We start from the raw sequence: 22,207 nt of genomic DNA, 5'->3' as shown, positions 1-22,207 counted from the left end.
TCCTCAAGTTACTCTTTTTTTACCCAGTTTGGGGGGTCACAGTCTTTTGGGGACTGAAATCAAAAGGCTGTGAGCCAATTCTTTTGCACCTTGGCTGTGAGCTCCTGCTCACTACCTGGGACAAGAGAGGCAAAATTAAACAGATGTTGAAATTACCAGCTCTTAGATTTTATATGGTCAGTTTGCAAATATTTCCTTATTTCCCCCAACACTCTGTTAATTAAACAAACAAATGAGCAAATGAAATGAGCAGGGCTTTGGTAACCCTTGCATTTTACACTTCGGTGTTATCCATTAGCCTCTGGTTCTCAGAAACCACATCCTTGTCTTCTAATTATCAAGGAATGAAGCTGGGGATGGATCCTGGGAAGTGACTGGGGCATCTGAGTGCCTTGAAAATCCCTAGTATCTCAGCCATTCTCCTTCACTCTTAGCTGGGATGGAGCCCAAGAGCAGCAGTTCTGGGCTCCTGCTTTTTCAGTAGCACAAGCCAAGGGCCTCACCCATGGGAAACAGAGATTTTTAAAGGCAGCACAAGGATTTTGAACTATTTAGTTGCTTTCTGTGGGTCTGGGACAGTTCAGGTGGCTGCTGAGAGCTGCTGAGCCCCTGTGGCAGCAGCTCCCTAAGGATGCTCTCAGCAAGGAGTTTTGGTTTTGAGGTGCTGGAATTCGTGGTGCTGTAGAAGCAGTGCAAAGTCAGAGATGGGGAAGGGAACCTGCGGGAGCTCAGAGGGACGGAGCTCATCCTTTGTGGGCAGGAAACCTCAGGCTCCAGCTGAATTGCTGCTTCTGGGACAGACCTTTGAAAAACCAGCTACTATTCCTGTCTGCTGCAGGAACCAGCCCGATTGGAGACAATCTTCCTATCTGCAATTAGAACAGAGCCTATTTTTGTATATCACATTCCCTCGAGGAATGTTTAGATGAGATGCAGCATTACATTTTATAGGGACGGCTTTCTTTTAACCCAGTTCTAGAGCTCACCTCAGATCGAGTGACTTGCCCAGGTCAGTCAGAGGAGTTTGACCTCAGCAAGAGCAATTTTAATTCCTGCATGCTCCAACCATGCAGCATTTCCTTGGCTTCTGAAATTTATTTTTCTTGAGGTGTTGTGGAAAAGCAAGGCTTAAGAAACAGAAATAATCTTCAAATAGGGATAAAGGTTGGATCAGGAAGGTTTGTATTCCTGTGCTCACTAGCAATGATTTTTCCAGAGTGGGGAGGAAGCAGAGGCACTTTTGGGGGAATACCCTGTGGGATGAAAGAGAGACAGTGCTCAGATTTCAATCTGAATAATGTGGGTATTGCATGAGACAGCAACTTTCCCTCACATTAAAATCAATGAACATGATCTGAATAAATGCCTGCACAGACATTTTAAGAATTACTTAAATGTCCAATATTTTATACTCTTAATTTACCTCCCAATGCACTGTAATTGCACCGTGGGCTTTAGGATTCTCTCCCATGAACCATTTCTGCAGCTGCATGAATATATTTCTCCCCACCAAATTTTTTGAAAGAAAGCCTCAGCCCAGCAGAGCTGGATCCCAGCAGGAACAGACTCTTCTGGCAGGTGCACAGGCTTGATTAATACTTTGGGTTTTCCTCCAGACATCTGGCTCCTCTGAGGCTGCGTGTGCAGGGCGAGGAGAATATGCAGACAAGCGTTTCCAAGTGATTCATTCTGGGTGAGGACAAAGCAGAACATTGGAGCTAGAACTTTGCATGCAGTCATTATTATTAATAAGGCTTTTATTCAGCCTAAGTTAAATGATTAGAGCCAGCCTGTAAAAATCCCAAGCAATTCCTTACATTTAACTCCTTTTCCCGCTGTAAGGGTTCAGATCTTGATTTCCATTCCCTGGCATTTCCAGACAGCTTTTGTTCTTTGAGGCTTCAATCCAGAAAAGCTCTTAAGCTCACTCTTACTCCTAAGTGTGAGGATACACAATCCTTTGCTGGACTTAGGACAAATTATTTCATGGAAACCAAATTTCAGCTCAAATTCCTGCAGCCCATGGGTTTGGGTCAGGACTCTGGCACTCCTGTTACAAGCAAGGGCAAAAGGCTGGAGGAGCTTTTGGAGTGGCAACTGATTTCAGAAGTGGTGGATATTGAAGGAAAAAATTCCTAAATCCTGCTTTTATTTCGGAGAAATGTGCTTCCTAAATAGGAGAAAGGCAGGGGAAGAGGTTTTCTTGTGACTTGGTTGTGCCACTTTGCCATGCTCTTACAGGGAGATTTCACAGATGTGTCGATGTGGCACTTGGGGACATGGTTTGGTGGTGGCCTTGGCAGTGCTCGGGAAGGGTTGGACTCAAAGATCCTGGAGGGTTTTTTCAACCTAAGTCATTCTATGATTTTCCTTCCCATCCAGGGCCAGCCCTTTAGCATGGATCTGTGAGAGCTGTTTCTCTGTGGCCTGATGAATTCTCACCTCCCAGCACATCACCTAAAGCCTCTCTGTGCACACCACAGCCTTCCCTGGAACGCTGCTTTGGTCCTCTGGAGATGCTCCAGTGCTCCTTTTAGACCACCAGCTCCAGTGGAAGGTGGCAGCCCCAAGGCAGGGGCTTGGAATTAGGTGATCTTTAAGGTCTTTTCAACCCAGACCATTCCACAGCTCACCCCACAGTCCTCAGTGCTCTTTACGGCTTTGTACCAGCAAGGGGGCTCTTATCAAGGCAGCTCAGGCATCACCTGAGCGCACTGAGAATGCACAGGAGCGGTAAATGTTATCCCAGACAGGCCTTTGATAATGATTTATTAAAAAGTTCATAAACCATGACAATCCCTGCCTTGGAGCCAGCCACTGAGCTCATCAGAATGTTTCCTACCCACATGGATGCTCAGGGATCCTCCAGGCTCATCCAAAGAGCAGAATCTCAGGACAGAGGATGGGGCTGGGCATGGCCAAACCTGAGGGGGTTGAGATGGCATCAGGAGTTATTTTTGGGAAGAAGGAGAGCATTTATTAAGGCATAGCACCAGAAGGCAGGAGTCTCCACTTCTATTTCCAGCTCTTCTAGTGACAGAATTTGCCTTGGGAGATGATTTTGGCTGAGACCAAGTGATGTGGGAACACGGAGTGAGGTATTCAGGCTTCTATTCAGCCTTGGAAATGAGCAGCCAGGTTGCAAGTCACAGCAGGATTGCTTACATGAATAAAGATGATGGATGCTCCTGGCTAGGGGTAGGTGCCATACAACAAAGTTTTTATCCCTGGAAAAGTCACAGCTTTCTCAGCATTTTGCTTCTGACTCAATGGAGGTTTAAACTGAGCTGCAAATACTCCCATTCTGATTTTGAGGCTCTCTGAGCACTAAAAGGCATTTGCCAACCTCTGTTCCTCTTTGTTGTGGATGCCCTCTCACTTCACTTATTGTCATTTCTGTTTTCCTGGCCTTTGATTTACATCAAAGTTTTAGGTACTTGAACTGCAGGGTTTTACAGAGCCCACAGCAAATGGGTTTACTGGGATTGCACATAAGCATGTCAGTTTTATTTTAGCACAGTTATCAATTCCTTGTTTACATCCCCAAAGTAATTTTCAAGTGTTTTAAATGTTTTAAGTTGCTTTTCATTGTGCAGCTCTTGAATGCCTGCAGTGAAATACTCCTTCCTTTCCAGCTTTGCCCCTTCTAATTAAACAAATCATTAATGGCCTTTCCCAGTTCCAGGGGAAGCCATCAAAGTGGGCAACAAGCACAGTGGCTCATTGCAAGTTTCTGTCACCTCCTTGTGTTGTACCCATCTCCATCACATCCAGGAACCCAGTTGCTAATTAGTGGTACTCCATCCATCAGAGGAACCCCAACATTTCTGAATGTCAGTGAATGTTATTTGAATAGGAGTATTTCAGGAATAAATTTAGAGGCCTGTTAAAATTCTTATGTAAATGGGCATGTAGATTCCAAGGGGGTTTCTTTTGGAAGGCAAATTAGATGATTAACCTGAGAAGGTTTATGATGATTCCATCATGTGCTTTCACCGAGGAAGAAAAAAAAAAGAGAAGGACAATCTTTCGTGTTTCATGCATTTTAAGTATTTTCATTTCCAAGGGAGAGTTCAGTCATTTCTTTTTCTGTTGCTAACCTGAAGCACAGTGGATATGAAATATGGGTATGCAGATTTTGTGCTGGGATTTAAAAATTGTAATAAGAAGCTTGCACGGGTGTTTTAAGTCAACATAACCTTTGGATGTAAAGTCAGACTTTGGAGGTCTTTGGATTTATTGGCATTAGCAGCAGTCAGATTTGCACAGCTGAGTCTTGGCTGAGCTTAAAGGTCTCAGCAACAGGTGTGGGGGATGTCAGAGCAGCAGAAGGTGCTGGGGGCCTGCAGGAATGAGAGGTGGGTGAGAAATGCCATGAGATGTCCTTCTCCAGCAGGCTGGTGACAGATTTCTCCTTCCTGTCACTCTGGAGAGGAGACAGTGGTCCCAAACCACCCTGAAGCTGCCCCACATTTTGGGGATGCTGGGTGCTGACTCCAGCCCTGCACTGGGCAGGACTGTCTGCTCAGGAGGAGGACAGTGTCTTCTCCAATGTTCCAAGCAGAATTGGCATCTTTAATGTAAAAATCATTAGATGGGACCTAATTAATGTTCCCTATTGCAAACTAACATTTCCCAGAGTCAGGCTGCAGACGTAATTTACTTTCATTAGATATGTAGCTTTAAAAATTAGATTCATCCCAACTGCTACACTATTTATTGGCTTGTTTCCCTTTCCTTAGCTATCCATTATTATCTGAAGCCCTTTCCTGATCTGTCTGGGTAGATTAGGCGGAATTAAAGCAGAGTGCAGCTTCCTGTTCCCCAGTGCCCTCCCTCTGTGACAGCTCAGAGGATGCATGCCCCGATGTGCACGTACCTCTGAGCTTCCCTCTCCCACCCCTCTGCAGATCCCTCAAGGCCTCCCAGGAGCCAGACAGACCTCAACCCCCCACATGCAGCTTCCTTGCAGAAAGGTGCCATTCTCTGAGTCTCCTTTTGCAGCCCCCCAGAGGCTGGTGGGGGGGATTGAGTATCAGAACAGCTCAGAAGGGGCTCTTTACATCCTGGTAAGTGGGGGCTGACAGTGAGGTATTAAAATAAGGTCAAAACCACAAAAATCCCTGAGACTGGAGGTGTTTGAGGCAAGAATTTAAAGTGTCCCTTGTGGGCCTGCAGGTCAGAAATAGGAAAAAAAAAATTTAAAATCCTGGGTTGCTGGATTTACCTGTCTCCTCTCCTTTTGTCGGTTTTCCTCTTCCCCATTTCTGCCCTACGTCAAGCCAAAAGGTGATCCGGACTAATTAGGGCTTCACTGGTTTGACACATGAGAAAGGTGAGACAAGATCTCAGAGGGAAGGCAGCCTGCACAGGATATCCACACGCTCAGGCAGAGGAGCTGCATCACCGTGCAGCTATTTTGGGATGTGTGTGCTGCTCATCCTGAGCTGATCCAGAGCCTGCACCCCTTGCTGGCAGCACTCCTGGGACAGGGAGATCCCTTACCTGTTGGGGCTGAGCCAGGGCAGGTTTTGTCCCTGTGGGGTTTGGCCATGGATCTCCCATGCTCTGCTGGAGGAGCTGGTGCATTCCCTGCTGCCTCCTGTGCTCGGCAGAGCTGTAATTAATGCTGGCCCTGCCAGCCTGATCTGCATCAGGTCTCCCTGGCAATGGAAGCCCTGGGGAGCCCAGAGTGGAAATTGCAGCAGCTCTGAGCTGGCCCTGGGGAGCTGAGGAGCACGGGGAGGATGCAGGGATGTGCTGCAAGGGGGAGAAGCAGCACCCAGGTGTTCAAGTGCTCCAGTAGCACCTGGAGCTGCCCCAGCTCTCCCCATAACCACGGCTTGCACAATCCATCCTCGGGATTTGAAGTGGTAAAGCAATTTCTATTCCTTTTTTTTCCCCTCTCCCATCAATATCTGTCAGCTTAACATACAGGAATCCTTTTTTTTTTTTTGTGGTGTGTGTCCCTGCCAGGACTCATGAATTGATACTGGCTTCACTCTGATCCATCCAAGGTGATCAACTGAGCAAACACAATGTGCAAGCCTGCTCTGATATTGACATTTTGCTTTCAGCCCTTCGTCAGGCACTTTACAGTGATGTTTGGTCACAAAAATAAATACAGCTCACATTCTACTTCTTTAATCAGAAAATGTAGAATCCTCTTTTCCCTTGATCCCTTTCCATTACAGTTTTGTTTGTTTGTTTGTTTGTTTGTTTTCCCTCTTTCTTCTCTCATTGATTATTCATTTGTTTCTCACTTCAGCACAGAAGTTTGCAGCAAAATCTGGGCCATTCCAGGAGTGCAGCAACCTAGTTGCAGCTCCTTTCCTCTTGGAGTGTGGGATTCTGCTCCCCTTGCCATGGTGTGGGCAGCAATGGGGCCCCTTCTCCAGCTCCCAGAGCATGGCCCCAGCAACCTGGAGGATATTGGGATGGATGGATGGATGGATGGATGGATGGATGGATGGATGGATGGATGGATGGATGGAGCCCATCTGGCTGCAGGGCAGGTTGTGCTGGGATTGTTTATGGCAAGGGTTTTAAGAGACCAGCCTGGGGAGAAAAGATATTGAAGTGGGACTTAGACAAGACATTGAGTGACATCATGAGTGGGATTGCAAGTGAGGTTTTCTTACTCTCTTGAGATTGTTTCAAGTGTCTGCACAACAAATCTGGTGTGAGAAGGAGAAATTTGCAGTGGGAAATCAGGCAATTACCTGCTTGGTGCTGGATTCATCTTGTGGCTGATAAAGCTCAGCCTTGGCTGAGATGGCTCTGAAGTCCCTCACCTCCAGCAGTCTCTTCCTCACCACCACGTTTCAGCCTGTGGTTCAAATAAGTACTGCAAGTCTCCCTATTTTTACTTGTTACTGTGACATTAATGGTCACTGCAAAGCCACAAGCACGACCTGGTGGTGTGAAACTCCTTTTCTTTATTCACCAAAAAGCAGTAGCCCCCACCTGCAGAACCAACCCTTATAAATATTCACAATGCAGTTGGTAGGAATGTGAAACAAAGTCAGACAGATGAATTATTTAATGCTCTTAAAGAATGCAGCTTTTAGTTTCTCCTTGCACTGGCCTACTTTATTGTATTAGTAAATCGATCCCGAGTAAATTAATTTCCCTGCTTTTGTTGGAGCCAGCAGTGGTCAGGGGTGGCAGCCTCCATCCTTGAGCAGATGCCAGGACACCTCAGCAGCTGCAGATTCAGGCGCTGAGTGTCAGGAGAGAGCCGAGCTCCTGTCACTCATCCTGTGCCCTTTGATTTGCACCAGCACATCCAGCACTGGGCAGCCTTGGTGGGGGCAGGCAGTGAGTGACAGCCCGGGGTGGCGCTGCCCAGGCTGCTCTTGGGAGGCTGCCCGTGGATGGGGATGTCAGAGCTGGGGTTTGAGCATCTCCTTGATTCTGTGGTAAGTTAAAGACTGAGAGAGCTGATATCAAGGTTGTATCCCTGCAGCTTTTGGGGACAGAGATCAAGCCAGCTCCATCCCCAGTGCCAACAGCACCAAAATCATATTCCCTTGAGCTGGATCAAACCCCTTTTCTGTCCCAATGGCCACGGAAGAGCAGAGTAACAACCACCCACCTCGCAGTGATGCTCCAGCAAACCCAAAAAGTCACCAGTCTTTCCAGGCAGTGGGGAGTTAATGTGGAGTACCTGCCTGAGAAAGGAACATTAAATCCACCCAAAAATGTCCCACTCTGGCAAGAATTATAACACCACTTCTATGTGAGTTTTTGTGGGTGTAAATGCATAAGTAGAGCCCATGCTTTCAGGCCATGCTCCTGCTCCTCAGCCAGTCTGCTCCCCTCTTATCCCTGTTAGAAATGTCCCTGCTCGTTTGGGTGCTTTTGGATGTGTGTTGATGAAAGAGCTGACGCTTCCTTGGGGAAAAAAATGTCAGAAGTGATCAGAGCAGCCAGCTGGAAGGGGAACTGGACGGGCACTGGCCAAACTGGGGATAGTCCAGTGGGTCCATTCACACATAACCCTTCCAGTTAGCAAAACTGGGCTTGACTTACCCTTTTTACATGGTGGTGTGGCAGCTGTGCAGTAAATATTCAGAGAGAAATATATCCAAAATTGCTCTCTGAGTTTGTTGGATGAGTGTGAAAATTTACTGCCATTAAGACTGACTTTCTGTCTCCCTTTTTGTGTTCTTTAGTTTTCTACTAGTGTTCTCCTGCCTGGTGCTGTCTGTCTTTTCCACCATTGATGAGTATCAGAACAGCTCAGAAGGGGCCCTTTACATCCTGGTGAGTGGGGGCTGACAGTGAGGTATTAAAATAAGGTCAAAACCACAAAAACCCCTGAGACTGGGGATGTTTGTGGCAAGAATTTAAACTGTCCCTTGTGGGAAGAGGACCACTTAGGCCTGTGGATCAGAAATGGGAAAAAAAAATTTAAAATCCGGGGTTGCTGGATTCACCTGTCTCCTCTCCTTTTGTCTGTTTTCCTCTTCCCCATTTCTGCCCTACATCAAATCAAAAGGTGCTCCAAAATAATTAGGGCTTCACTGGGTTTGACACATGAGAAAGGTGAGACAAGATCTCAGAGGGAAGGGAGCATGCACAGGATATTCAGGTGGAGATGGAAAGAAGTGGAAAGAGCTCGTCTGGCATCAAGGGATGGAGGACCTACACCATGCCTGCACCACATCTCCCATCACACACAAGCAACCAGCCAGTTTTCTAGGGAAAAAGCTGAAATCCCCTTTTGTCATCCTCTAGGATTAGGTTCGGTGATTCCCATCTCTGCTCTTCCCTCTGCATTAACTGAGTCCTGGAGACTGGTGGTAGGGAGACAGCGAGGTGTTCATCAGTCCTGTGATGGGGGAACAAGCACAATATGAGGAGGTGTAAAACTCCAGTTCATGACTACAACGTGCAGCACCTCTCACCACGCTGGGGAGGGGGAGGGAAGACACAGAAGCAGAGATCTGATGATCTCTCCAGCCTGGGCTCTCTGTCGAGCAGTGCAGATTGCTCAGCTCTGTATTTTCTGAGATACATTTTTTCTGAGGCCGTGGGTTTATCCTGAATTCTAGAGCGTGCTCTGCACCATCCTTTTTCCCCCACTAATGTCACTGTCCTCCTTGCAGGAAATTGTCACCATCGTGGTGTTTGGGGTGGAGTACTTTGTGCGGATCTGGGCCGCCGGCTGCTGCTGCCGCTACCGGGGCTGGAGGGGACGCTTGAAATTTGCCCGCAAGCCTTTCTGTGTCATTGGTAAGAGCTGAGCCCCTGCATGAGATTCCCTAATCCAGGATGGCCATTCCAAGCACTGGCTTGCATGGTGCTCCAGTCTCTTGCATGTGTTTTGGGGGTTAAATTTCAGCTGCTTCATGGTCACCTTGAGAAAGGGAAAAAACCCCAAAGGCAGAAGTCTTAATCCATGGCCATGCTTTTTGTTATTTGTCACAAACAGGGCTCTCCCTGTTTTCTGCTGGCCTGGGAGCCATCCCAGTGCCCTGCGTACCTCAGGTGTCACTGACAGCTGTCCACAGCCACAGAAACAGGGTTTAGCCAGGAGAAGCTGAGCACAGGAACTGGAATCCTGCAATCCTGTGTCCAACCTCCATACCAAATTGTTCCCAAGTCACTGAGACTCCGTGTCTCACTCTGCCTTCCCTGGTGCTGATGAGCTGCCTCACAAGGGAGCTGTGAGACTTAATTAATTATTGTTTGTAAAGCACTCAGCAAGTCTCCTGTGAGAGGGGCCATCTGGGCACAGCAGTGATATTTTCTGGGATTAGAAATGGACACAGTGGCCATGCCCTTCGCTATGGAGGCTGCCTTTGGGAGCTGGCAATGGTCGTCTGCAGGATTTCAGTTTATTCCACAGAAAAACACTCCTATAAAATTTGTGTACCAAATCAGAGAAGAGGGAAGTTTATGGGATCTTTGATATGTATTGAGCAAGACTTTTTTTTCTTGGCCAATTTCTTGGACTTTCTTTGTCCTTAAGCACCTTAGGATTACTATGGAGGATGTATGGATTTTCATTCCCAATTTAGATGGGGGAATTCCCTGCTCTGTGTAACAGGCAGCTATGACTAATAAAAGAAGGAGCCTTTGGCAAGGATTTAATCCAATGGTAACACTGAATCAGATCAAAATCCATTTGCAGCATTTGACCCATTTTCTATGGGAATGATGACCATGGAGAAGGAAACCAGGATGTTCCCACAAGGTGTGCAGTGGCTGCTTTTCTCCAGTTTCAGATCAGTGCTGTGTCCTTCCAGCAGGGGACACAAGTGTAGGGGACCCCTGTCACGCACAGCCTGAGGCAGTGGCAACACCATTCCCTTTGGTATTGATCTGGCAGTGTGGGACTCACATTCTCTGTACCTGAGAGAAGCAGAGAAGAGAATGATCCAAACAATTCTCATCTCATTTGCTGCTCCTGTGTTGTGCCAAAGCAGAATGCAATATGGAGATTGTTTACCCAAAGTGATGGTGTTTTGTTTCCTTGGCCTATCAGGACCAAGCGCATGTCCAGACTGTTGGTCAGGAGACAGTCACGATATTTTGTTCAGCTGAGTGCTTGTGCAGTTTAGATGTAGTGTAATATAGTATAGAATAATATACTATAATAAAGTAATTAATGAGCCTTCTGATGTAATGGAGTCCTCCTCATCATTGTTGCCTGCTCCTGTGTTGTGCCAAAGCAGAATGCAATATGGAGATTGTTTACCCAAAGTGATGGTGTTTTGTTTCCTTGGCCTATCAGTGTCCCGACTATTGGTCAGGAGACAGTCACGATATTTTGTTCAGCTGAGTGCTTGTGCAGTTTCAGTTTAGATGCAGTGTAATATAGTATAGAATAAAATAGTACAATAAAGTAATTAATGAGCCTTCTGATACCATGGAGTCCTCCTCATCATTCCTCCCTTCCTCGCGGGGTTGCCTGTCTGCTGATCTGGCAGCGCTTCCTCAGCTTTCCCTGGCCTGTGTTCCCACAGACATCATGGTGCTGATCGCATCCATCGCCGTGCTGGCAGCGGGCTCCCAGGGGAATGTCTTTGCCACCTCGGCCCTCAGGAGTTTGAGGTTCCTGCAGATCCTGCGCATGATCCGCATGGACCGGCGCGGCGGCACCTGGAAGCTCCTGGGCTCCGTGGTCTACGCGCACAGCAAGGTGAGCAAGGCCCAGGCAGGGACGTGGAGCTGCTCTTTGTGTTCTCCCCACCATGGACACTGCTTTGGTTCAGCTCTCCATCCCAAAGCTCTTCCAGGCCTGCGGAGATTGGAAGGACACTGTAGGTAACACAGGGAAGCAACACGGGCAGAAGCACAAGGTCTGATGGAGTGCTCCACCGGTCAAGGAGGGAAGGGAGAGGGACATTCCGGTCATGGAACCAATCATCAGTGTAAGGGCATCAGTTTGGGAAGAGGTTGTTGTTAGTTTTTTGCTCCCTGATGCTGTATTTATGATTTTAACATTTTTCCTGCTTCCTTCACTTTCTTTTCCCCAGAGAAGCTTAGCCAGCTTCTCCAGTACTGTGTAAAAATCACAGGAAATTTGTGTGTCTCCTTTGTCCACCCTTGCACTAACCTAATCCAAAATCCTGTGAATTCTGAATTAAAATTTGGGGGATAGTCCATCCAGACCCCAACTTCACAGCTCGTCCTTTTGTGGATTGGACCTGCCCTAAGTAGAACCTTCAGAGATCTGGGGGTTCCTATTTCAGTTTCAACTACACTTCCCTGTGTGAACTGGGGAATTTTCAGAGTTTTTAAAGTCTCAGTTCCAGTTCTTGTAATAATGGAGCTTTTAGCACTCCCTTCTCCATTTGCTGTGTGTGTTTGGATGATTTGATCTTCAGACAAGGCAGAGCCATGGTTCCATCACAGAAAGTGCCATCACTGATCTCCAGCCAAAGCCCCAAACCCTAAACAAGTGCAGGGCAAGTTCAGATCCAGCAGCAAGCAAGAAACTCAGCGTTTGAAGATGCGCACCAGGACTGCAATTATTCTCTTCTTTCTTTTAATGATCTCACAGGAGCTGATTACTGCCTGGTATATTGGCTTCCTGTGCCTCATCCTGGCCTCTTTCCTGGTGTACTTGGCCGAGAAGGGAGAAAATGAGCACTTTGATACATACGCAGATGCACTCTGGTGGGGTCTGGTAAGTAATTTCCATAGAGCAGCTGCTGGTTATTAAAATAAAATGTCCATTAACCCTCCATCTTCTATCACTTACGTGAGGTATCAACTTAGAGAGTGCTTGGTTAACATTTTTATTAAATGGCCTCAGGCTGTTCCATTTAGCTCTTTTTCTTACATAAACCTCATAGAAATTGTTGGGGGATCACATTTCTGAACTGGCTGGAGCTGCAGGGGAGCTGAGAACTGGTGTGCTCCCAGTCGTGGGATTGAGCTCTGTCGTGACAGAGGCAGGTCAGAGAGAGATCCCACACCACGGGGTGCTTTGATCATTGTTTTGACAACTATTGCTGCCCTTTAATTATTTAAATTGCACTTGGGCAAGGCGCTGTTGAATATGCTGGAATAAATTTCATAAAATTAATAGGGCCTAAGTAGCAGAAAGGCTCCAGTGGGGCAAGCACTCCCCATCACAGTTCTGCTGAAAGAGCAGTATTTGTGGTTTGCTGTGCCTGTGTGTGTGCATGTGAATTATTGGATTACCCGATTAACAAAGAGAGAATTAGTGACATTCTAATCTTCTTGTGTTATTGTTCTTCTGCTCCATCACTAGTTTGGCCTTGATTACAAAGCATGTAATGAAAATCCCTGATCTGATCAAATCCCAATAACAGGCTTGGGGAGGAATCAGCTGATCAAGCAGCTCCTCCATTCCTACAAAGAGAAAGAGGCAGTAAATTGCTTTTCAAGCCCCTTAGTTACTACAGAAAAATAAAAACAAAGCCCAATTTGACATAACGAGAAAATAAACAATGAAGGAAAAGTGACAGCCCAGATTAGAGCTCAGTCTGGGGAGAACCATGGACAGATTTATCCCTTCTGCTTCTGAGACTCTTTTGCCATTGAGAAGTTCAGAAAAAAAATTGAGCTTCATTAAAATAAACAGTTTTTGTCAGAGTCCAGCTCATGGATCCAATATGGGCAAATGTTGAGAGATGGGACAAACCAAATTTCAGGTTCAGAAGCTCATTCCTTGGTTGATCTTAGTGAATCCAACACTTCTTGTTGTCTATATAAATTACAAAAATACTGTAAACCAGCTGTGCAGTGATTATGAAGAGAGCCTTGCTCCGACTCTGCATTTCAGTAAGGATTAGCCACATCGATGCATTTTTTAACCACTTGGTCAAAACAGCATCTAATTGATAAGGCTTTTAGTGGGCCCAATTAAAAGACACTTTGGGATCCTACTTCCATTTGTGTAAAAGTGATTTTTTGTTCTAAATGGAATGCATGTTTCCAGTGCCACATCAGCATGGTGTCAGATCCCATCCCTGGGGCCAGTGCTGTCCGTGGAGGCTGTGTGACAGGGACAGCCTTTGGGATCAGAAGTCTCAAAGATCTTTCTAATCAGACCATCCTTCTCTGCCTTGTCCTGCCAGTCCCAGGCTCTCCAAATCCTCTTGGAAGCCTTGGGGGAATAGCCAGCATTTCCCACTAGTGATGTCCATGGACTGAAGTGGGAAAAAGTGTCTTCCTCTGCAGTTTGGAATTCAGGGGGCTCTGTCTCCAACAAATCTCTCAGGTCCTTCCCTAAAATGCAGACAGCAGCTTGCCAGCTCTCTCCTGGTGCATTGCAATAACACAAAACCCATCTCTAAATGAGGTGGTGCGAAGGAGCCGTAATTCATCCTCTAACAGGCTAACAGGTTGTTGTTAAATAGGGGAGTGGAGACCAGCTGATGGGCACTTCTGAGAAGGTTGGGAATAAACAGCAGCAGATCTCTGTGCATGCCAATAGCTTTCCTGAGCTGCTGAGAGGGAGTTTGGGGGAACAGAGCCGTTTCGCTTCCCCTGCCGAAGGCACAACCCCTCCTGGGGGAGGTTCCGAGCTGCCGCCAGCCTCTGCACCAGATGGCAGCTCTCTCTGTGACAGCAAAAGGCACCAAAACGCTCCCAACTGGTGTGAAACCAGCACGTGAGCGGGGGGGGTGTCGGGGTTTTTCTGCATCCCATGGAGCTGCCCATCCCTGCTGGTGCCCCAGCTCCCCGAGTTGCACCATGCCTCACACGGCTCAGGGCATGCGGTGACCCGGCTCCTCCGTGTGCCACTCAGCTGTTGTGGGAGTTTTGGCTGAGTTTTTTTCAGTTTTAAGGCTGTCTGACCAAGGGTCGGGCACTGATCTCCTCCCTGCAGATCACTCTCACCACCATTGGCTACGGGGACAAGTATCCACAGACCTGGAATGGGCGGCTGCTGGCGGCGACCTTCACGCTCATCGGTGTCTCCTTCTTCGCCCTTCCTGCTGTAAGTGGGTGCTGAGCTCACCTGGGCCTTGTCCCCAGCCCCTGGAGCTGGTGGCACTGTAACAGCTACAATGTGATGCACTAAGAGAGCTCCTGACTGTAATGCTCTGTGGCTTTTGAGTCAGAAAATGAGGGAGAAAAATGGAAAACCTGTTTGAATGTCCACAACTTAGGAATCGTGTGCAGGAGCAAATGGGATGGGAGCTCTAGATTTGGCTCTGCACAAATATTTATGGAAGCAATAAAAAGCATTTCTTTTCCCCAGAAGGCTGTTCCTTGGGGTAATTAATGTCTTTAAGATGAAAGAGGGTAGATTTAGATTGGATGTTAGGAAGAAATACTTTCCTGTGAGAGTGGTGAGACACTGGCACAGGTTGCCCAGAGAAGCTGTGGCTGCCCCATCAAGGGGTTCTTTTGTATTTTATCAGCTGGCTGGAGGTAGTTTGGGAAAACTTGCAATTCCAGTGAGTGCCGGCAAAGTCTGCTGCCCCTTGGAGAGTGTATGCCATGATTACCAGGATGGAGGCTCTTTCCTTCCTCTATGTTTGAATCAAAAAATGAGCCAGGAAGAAACCTTTAGAGGGAAAGCTGGCCACAATTTTTAAGTGGAAGCTTAACTAAACCCCTGCTAGTGGCAAATTGTTGTTCTCTTTCCCAGGGCATCTTGGGTTCGGGATTTGCTCTGAAGGTTCAAGAGCAGCATCGACAAAAACACTTTGAGAAGAGGCGAAACCCAGCAGCGGGCCTGATCCAGGTGAGGGTCACATCCAAGGAGCCTTGTGGTGACACCATCCTGGGTTTAGGGGGCTTCATAGACTTTTAGAAGTTGGGGAGGAGACAAATGGGGCCGTGTGTGTAAGGTGTGAGACAGCAGCTGGTGGCTGGTTTTGTCTGGGAATAAATGCCAGGAAATCAGCTATGGGAAAACAGCATATGTGGTAGGGAATCTAGAGAGAAAAGGGATGGAATTCAGCAAGCAGCCAGCTCAGCAAGACAAACGCATTAGGACAGTCTGTTTTCACCCTTTTTTCTCCCCAAAGAGAATATTTATCCTGATATAAAGGTACAGTTGGGAGCATTTTCTTCGCAAGAACAGATGTCCATGCAGAAGGCTTGCCTTGTTGTATGTCTTGGAGAATTGAAATTAGTCATTTTACATTCCCCTGCTCCTCTCTCTCTATATTTTTTGCTTCTTAATGGGCAACAACACCCATCCTTACCTCAGCCTGGCAGTGAATGCCTGGGACCTGCAGCATTTTTAACTGGGCACACATGGTCAGGAGTGTCATGGCAGCACCCCACGTTTGTCACTTACCAAATCAAGGGGAAGGCAGAATGCTGAATCCATCCCATAGGACTTGGTGTGGTTGAGGTTTATAAACCCAGGAGTGGTTCTGGCCATGCCTGGGTGCACAGTCCCACTGGGTTTTCTCCTGCACAGGCGGCTTGGAGATTTTATGCCACCAACCTGTCCCGGACAGACCTGCACTCCACCTGGCAGTACTACGAGCGCACCGTCACCGTCCCCATGTACAGGTACCTCCTCCTCCAGCTTCCTCCTCCACTGCCTTCCTCGTGATGCCACTGTCTCCATAGTTATTTTTGTTATCTGAATATATAATTTTGCTTATTTATTTAATTTTTTTTTGGTTGAAAAGTTGATTTTGAGCTCCTAAGGGCTGGTATATGCTTTTGCTTTTGGAAGTTTTTTTTGCTTTGTATTTTTTCATTGTTTTTCTTTTTTGACTTGATTTTAATTTCCGTGTTGCTTTGTGTTTTCTTTTTTTCTTCCCATGTCTTTGTGTGTGTACATGCTCTTCTTTTCACCTTTATTTCTCCACGCCTGCTGGTAGTTGCATTGTGTTGTGACAGTTGCCGTGCCCAGGTGTGAAGACTTCCCTCCAAGCTGCCCTGGATCATAGGTAAACACCACCCTCACCCTACCTGCAGCTCCTTGTGCGCCCTCAGGCTCTCCTTGCTGGTCCAACTGGTCTCTAATGGTCCTTCTGCCTTTCAGCAAACTTCTCTCCCACCCTTGACCAGCCTGGCCCTCTCCCAGGTGCATTTTCCCTGGGTCCTCCTTTCCTTTCTTTTCCTTTTTTGCCTCTAAGAGGAGGAAAACTAACTCGGGATTCAGGGAGCATTTTTCCATTTCTTGTATCTCATTTATCCATCCCAGGGAGTTGACACAAGCAGGGAATGACGTTGGAGCCATGATGGATGAGGCTGCTGAGCACCAGAGTGTTTTAGCAGTACCCACCTCCCTTGCTCTACCTGCAGTAAAACCAGGCAGGTTTTTATGGTGAAACCATTCAGGTTAGAGCAGTGCTGTGGAAATTCACAGCCTCCTGGGATTTGGAGCTTCATGGAGCTGGGGACAGAGTCCCCTGCCATGCCTCCCAGCCCTCCAGGACATGGGGAAGCACTGCATCCTTCATGTTCCCTTTGGGCCTGGTGGGTTCCTCAGAAGCTAAAATAGAAAATGTTCCACTCATTTTCACCCCACACCTCCCTGTATCCTGGGCAGGGCCGTGTGCCCCTTCCTGGTGTATTTTTAGAGCCTATCCATGACTCTCTGTGTTTGTAGAATGGTTGGATATGTTTGTTAGATGTTCCTGTAGCTCTGTGGGGTTTTGTTGGGTGTGCCCTGTGCCCCATCTCCCTGCTCCCACACAGGGCTGTGGCCCAGCACTGGGCTGTGCCACTGCAGGAATAATCCCTTCCTGATTTCCCATGTTACTGGTGCCTTCTAGCCCTCAGGCAGACAGCCTGGATGTATTTCCTGGGGTAAGCTTTAGCCTGTAATTCATACACAGCAGCCAGCCTCTTAACCCATCATAAAAACCTGTTGGAAGTCCCATTGTTGTGGTCAGTAAGTTCTCATTGGATTCATTCCCAGTGTGTGTCTGATTGGTTGCTTTTTCCCTAGAAATTTATGAACCAACTTGAAGATTTTATCTAAAAAACCCAAAACAACAACAACAACCCAACAGAACAGAACAAAGCTGTTTTCCAATAGCATTAAACCCACCCATTGAAGCTCTCCCTCCCAGTACCTGACCTCCTGGCTGTAGCTTTGCAGCACTGCCTGGGATCAGCTACTGGAGAGGATGAGGATGGAGCTTGGCCCAAAATCCACTGCAAAATGCAGGCACTCAGGGCTTGTTTTCAGTGGACTTTGCCAGATTTTACTGCTCTTTGAAATACTGAACTTACCATGCAGCCAGACATGCAGTGACACCCTTTTGATTACCTGTTACACAACCCCCTTGTTAGAACCTGTGTTTCCACAGAGCTAATATGCAGGAAGAAATCTGAGCTAAAGATCTCCAGAAAAGGCTAAATAGAAACTCTGGGGAGGAGAAAGAGGAAAAAAAAAAAAGTAGTTTGGAGAGCCTGCTTATCTTGAGTAAAAAGCCAGGACAGATTTGTAGCAGGGTTGTAGCAGTTCTGCTGGCTGCTGCTGTGGGTGCTGCTCAGCCCCACACAGCAGTGTCACCCTGGGCTTCCTTAGAAATGGATTTCTCTGGACTCTCAGCTTCTCCCTTAAATCCCAGCTCCTCTTTGTGCATAGACCAAGTGAATATCACCTGGGTGAGTGAGCTGTGGGTGCACCAAAGGATTCAGCCCTCAATGAAATTGTTTTACCAAAAACCAGTGAACTCCTTCTGACTGTATTTTGAATGCTGTCATAAATTAAGTGGACTTTTTTTTTTTTTCAAAAAAGGGAGTAACTGTATGTTCTGGCTGCAGCTTGCATCACTCACACTGACCATCTCTCCTTGCCTCCCCACTTCCCCAAGCCAGCTGGCAGGCACTGGCAGCCCTGTGCTGCTGCTGGTGCTGCTGCAGCCACAGCAGCACGTCAAACCCAGCAGCCCCTTAAGGCTGTGGCTGCTGATATGTGGCTGCAATGCACAGTGTGGTGTGGAAGTGGGCTAGAGGAGCACAAAATCCCCCCTCTGGTGCCCGGGGATGATCTGCAGTCACCACTACCTTGGCATCCTTTCTGCTCAGCGCTGAGCTGCTCATTCCTCATAGCAGGAGGCTGTGCCTTTAGCTCATCTCTCTTCCCAAGGCATCTCTGGAAAGGCTTGGCTGCTTGATGTGAGAAAATTGTTACAAGTGCCTTGGAGGAGCTCATATGGCTCCAGAGCATCACTCCAATCACTGCAGTAGAGCTACTCTGATTTGTTTTGGGGGAAAATATGGCGGCCTCTGAGAGAATCCCAGATTTCATCTTTAAATCCAAAATGTGGCAGGACCAAATTATGAAATATGCACTGAAAAAGGCTTCTGTGTGTGCAGGTGTGGTTTGGGTTGGTGCACCCAGACATCATAAATAACCTGTTCTGCATCAGCCACTGGATTTATTGGGGGAAAAAAAATCTGCTCTTATTGTCACTCATGAGAGCAGGGCCTTGCTCTGAGCTGCTATCATGTATTGGACTTCACTAAAAAAATCAAATCCATGGGAACCTGGCCATCAGCACCCCAGCCCAGGGTGTCCCTGGCTGGTGGGGGTGAGGGCTGTGGATGTCCCATGGAAGGTCTCTGGGAGGCCCCCACACTTTCCCTGCCCCGTGGTGCCCATTTGCTCTCAGAGCAAGGTGCCAGCTGCCTGTCCCCGAGGGTGACACGGGCGTGCCATGGCTCCTGAGCCAGCCACAGCAGGAGCCAGCTCAGCCCATGCTCCTGTGCCCACCTGTGAGCCTCGCCACAGCATCTGCTCCTGGGGACACACTTGGTTCATATGCTAATTTTCTTTATTCTGTTTCTTTCCCCCTCTCCTCCACCCCAACTTCCCCCCCTGTTTTTCTTTCTCTTACCCCTTTGGTTTTCTTTGGTGAAAACACTTGAAAAGCACGCAAACGCAAACGTATGGTGCCTCCAGGTATGAAGTGCATGTGACTCTGAAAGTGTGTGTCATGTCACTCCTTGTTCTTCATTTGGGACTGTAACATGCAAAACCTTGAATTTAAAAAAGAACACAACAAAACAAACAAACAAACAAAAAAAAAGACAGAAACCTTTGAGGATGAGTTTTTTCCCAAGGAATGAGTGAAAGCCCAAAGCAGACACGCCCTGCTGCTGCTACAGACTAAGCCTGCACCTCCATGTACATTTTAGCTATTGGTACACACAAGTGTTGGGAAACTGCCAAAATGATGATGTCAGGAAGGAGAAGGGGAGCGTGCTTGATAAGCTTGCTTTGTTAAGGATGATTTCTTGATGGTCTTTCCAACCTTCCCCAATTCATGCAACGCTTAACAAGAAAACATCCCCATTCATCTTCCATTGCCCTCTGCCCTCGCTCCCCCGTGTTCCCTCTCTCCAGCCCTCTTCTCCCATCCTTCATTCTGTCATTTATCTGGCTCTGAGCTGCAGGAGTGGTGCCCACCTGGTGATGCTGGCTTTGAGTTTGCTGGTGTGGTGGCACCACAGGGCACATCAGTGGTAGCACAGAATAAAACCTCCAGAGCAGCTGTGCCTGCTTTTGAGGGTAAAACCTGGAGAAGAGAAAGATCTGGGATGCTAAACTGATATGATCATTCATTTCTTTGAGTAATCCAATCTGATTTTTTGGTGAAAGAATGCTTCATCTCAGTAGGACTTTTCCATTTCACTTTTTAGTTCCAAGACCCACCTAGAGCTAAGCAGTTATTAGCCACAGTTATTCAATCTGGGACTTAACCTTTTGGGATCAATCCAAATGCAAAGTCCTGGATATGGCTGTGTAAGATTTATGATAAATAATATTATCTCAGGTTCTGCAGAAAGGAGTAGATTTGCAAATCACAGGAGTATTTTATATGAGATGGGTATCTGAAGGTGTAGTCAAGTTAATATTTTAAGATGGGGAATAAATGACTTTCATTTCAAGACTGCAGGACAAGCTCTGTTCTTAGAGCAGTTTAAATCCTCCCTAGATGCAGTAATGCCACTAGAGCTGATGTGATTTAGTGTCTGATTTCGAAACCCAGTTCCACTTTTCACAGATGCAAGTTTTACAGCCTTAGTAAATCACACTTACTGCTCTGTGTGCTTAATTTATAGCAAATTGCATCAATGAACTGCAAGTATAATATTAAGAATATATTTTCCTGTTGTGCTGAACAACAGCCTGTTTTGAGAATCAGACATTTTTCTACTACTGGCAGAGGAATAAGAATGTGCCACTTCTGTTCCATTTGTCGTAATGAAGTATTTTATAAGCTTCACAAATGTTCTCAGTCATGAAAAATAGCTTCAGTTGGAGACATAAAGTCATGGTTAGGGCACAAATTGGCTGCTCATAGAAACTCCAGCACTGCATGGAGGCTCATTTAGGTTCCCATCCCATTCCAGCACCATTCTCCTTGTCACCATCTCCTTAACTGTTCGTCCTGGGACTGTTCCAAAAAATCATCGTGGCGTCCGCGAGCGTGTCGTCGTGTGTCCGTGTGGCTCCCACCGTGTCGTGTGCTGCTGCCCTCCTCGTCTTGTGGGGTTCTGGTGGTGTCCTGGCCCAAGGCATGACCTCCCTCCTGTCCCCTAATGCTTGAACAGTTCTCTGTGCTCCCAGGAACAGCGGATCCTCCTTTCCTTTCCCCGCGGATACGGGAGCCGGCAGCTGGAGTTAGCGTGGCCTTTCCCTGTGCTGTACTGGGAGGGGTGGTGGAGGCAGCTGGGGGGACCCGCAGCAGCTCACAGGTGTTGCTGTGGTGGGTGGCATGAGCTGTGTGTGTCCCGTGGTGTGCAGACTCCTCAGCCAGCTCCCCCCTAACCGGAACGTGCTTCCCTTGCTAACCAGTGACACACGGACCAGGGGGAGAGAGAGAAAACGTGAGGAGCCCCAGCCAGAGGTTCCTCCTGCACCTGGCACCTGTGTCCCCTGTGCACCCAGCATTCCACAGCAAAACTCAGTTCAAGAGCTGTGCAGAGTTTTGCCTTTTTTTGTTTTGTTTTGTTTTGGTTTTTTTTTTAAGGTTCTGGAGAAATGGGGTGGTGCAGTAGCTGTTCCTCAAGCTGCTCTTGCAGTGACAGGTTAGGCTGAGCACTTAGTTGAGATTAAATTTCAGGTCAAGTATATGTTTTCACTCATTTTTAGTAATAATTATTCCATTAAAATACTGGTTGTTTCCACCTCCATGTGTGCCAGGCCCGTGAATCAACCACAGAAATGGTGAATTTCTGTGTTTGTTGTGTGTCTGTGCTTCCTCATGGAAGCATCTGTGGTGGGCCAAGAGGTGGGTGCCTTCAGCACACTGCAGACCATGGGTTGATGCAAATGAAATAGTTCCTTTTGGAACCCTGAATCCTCCAGTCTTTTGAGCTAATGAGCTCCTTAGCTGAGACTTCCACCAGTGAGAGCCTGGGATTTGCAATCCCAGCTGGAGAAAATGGGGTGATTTTCCTGTGTTCTGCTGGGGTGTGGACCTCTTCGAGGAATTAATTCACCAAAGAAGAGCTATGCACCCTTCATTACCTGCTGAGTACACCCTGTGCTGGATTTATGCACCACCTCTGACAACCTGGAACGCATCTCCAAACCCAACTGAAGGGAGGTGACAGCCCAGCACTCGTGCACAGCTCCACTGCAGCAAGGTCAGCTTCTTCCTGATGTCTGGAATGAAGAGGATCATTAATTCAGCAGATCAGGATGTGCTTTTCTCTGGATGGAAGCGACTGAGGAGCTGAGCCAAAATTTTTCAGGCCTATTTTTATTCTTTTCTCCATACTTAGAATTGGAAAATTTTCTGATTGCCTCAATCTTGTGAACACAAAATCTCTGCTGAAC

The 22,207-nt window shown here is 47.3% G+C and overlaps 1 protein-coding gene across 1 annotated transcript in view; it reads left to right on the top strand.

Moving 5' to 3' along the window:
• Positions 1–22,207, top strand: part of KCNQ2 (potassium voltage-gated channel subfamily Q member 2) — a 74,447-nt gene that overhangs the window by 14,854 nt on the left and 37,386 nt on the right. Inside the window, exons 3-10 of the mRNA XM_031058047.1 lie at positions 8,178–8,268; positions 9,114–9,240; positions 10,977–11,152; positions 12,017–12,142; positions 14,318–14,428; positions 15,086–15,181; positions 15,869–15,963; positions 19,292–19,321. Of these exons, the coding sequence (XP_030913907.1) occupies positions 8,178–8,268; positions 9,114–9,240; positions 10,977–11,152; positions 12,017–12,142; positions 14,318–14,428; positions 15,086–15,181; positions 15,869–15,963; positions 19,292–19,321 (852 nt within the window). The remainder of the gene's footprint in view (positions 1–8,177; positions 8,269–9,113; positions 9,241–10,976; positions 11,153–12,016; positions 12,143–14,317; positions 14,429–15,085; positions 15,182–15,868; positions 15,964–19,291; positions 19,322–22,207) is intronic.

Source organism: Geospiza fortis, unplaced genomic scaffold (genome assembly GCF_000277835.1).
Source record: "Geospiza fortis unplaced genomic scaffold, GeoFor_1.0 scaffold188, whole genome shotgun sequence".
In the NCBI taxonomy this organism is placed as follows: Eukaryota; Metazoa; Chordata; class Aves; order Passeriformes; family Thraupidae; genus Geospiza; species Geospiza fortis.
This window is presented reverse-complemented; position numbering and strand designations above follow the sequence as displayed.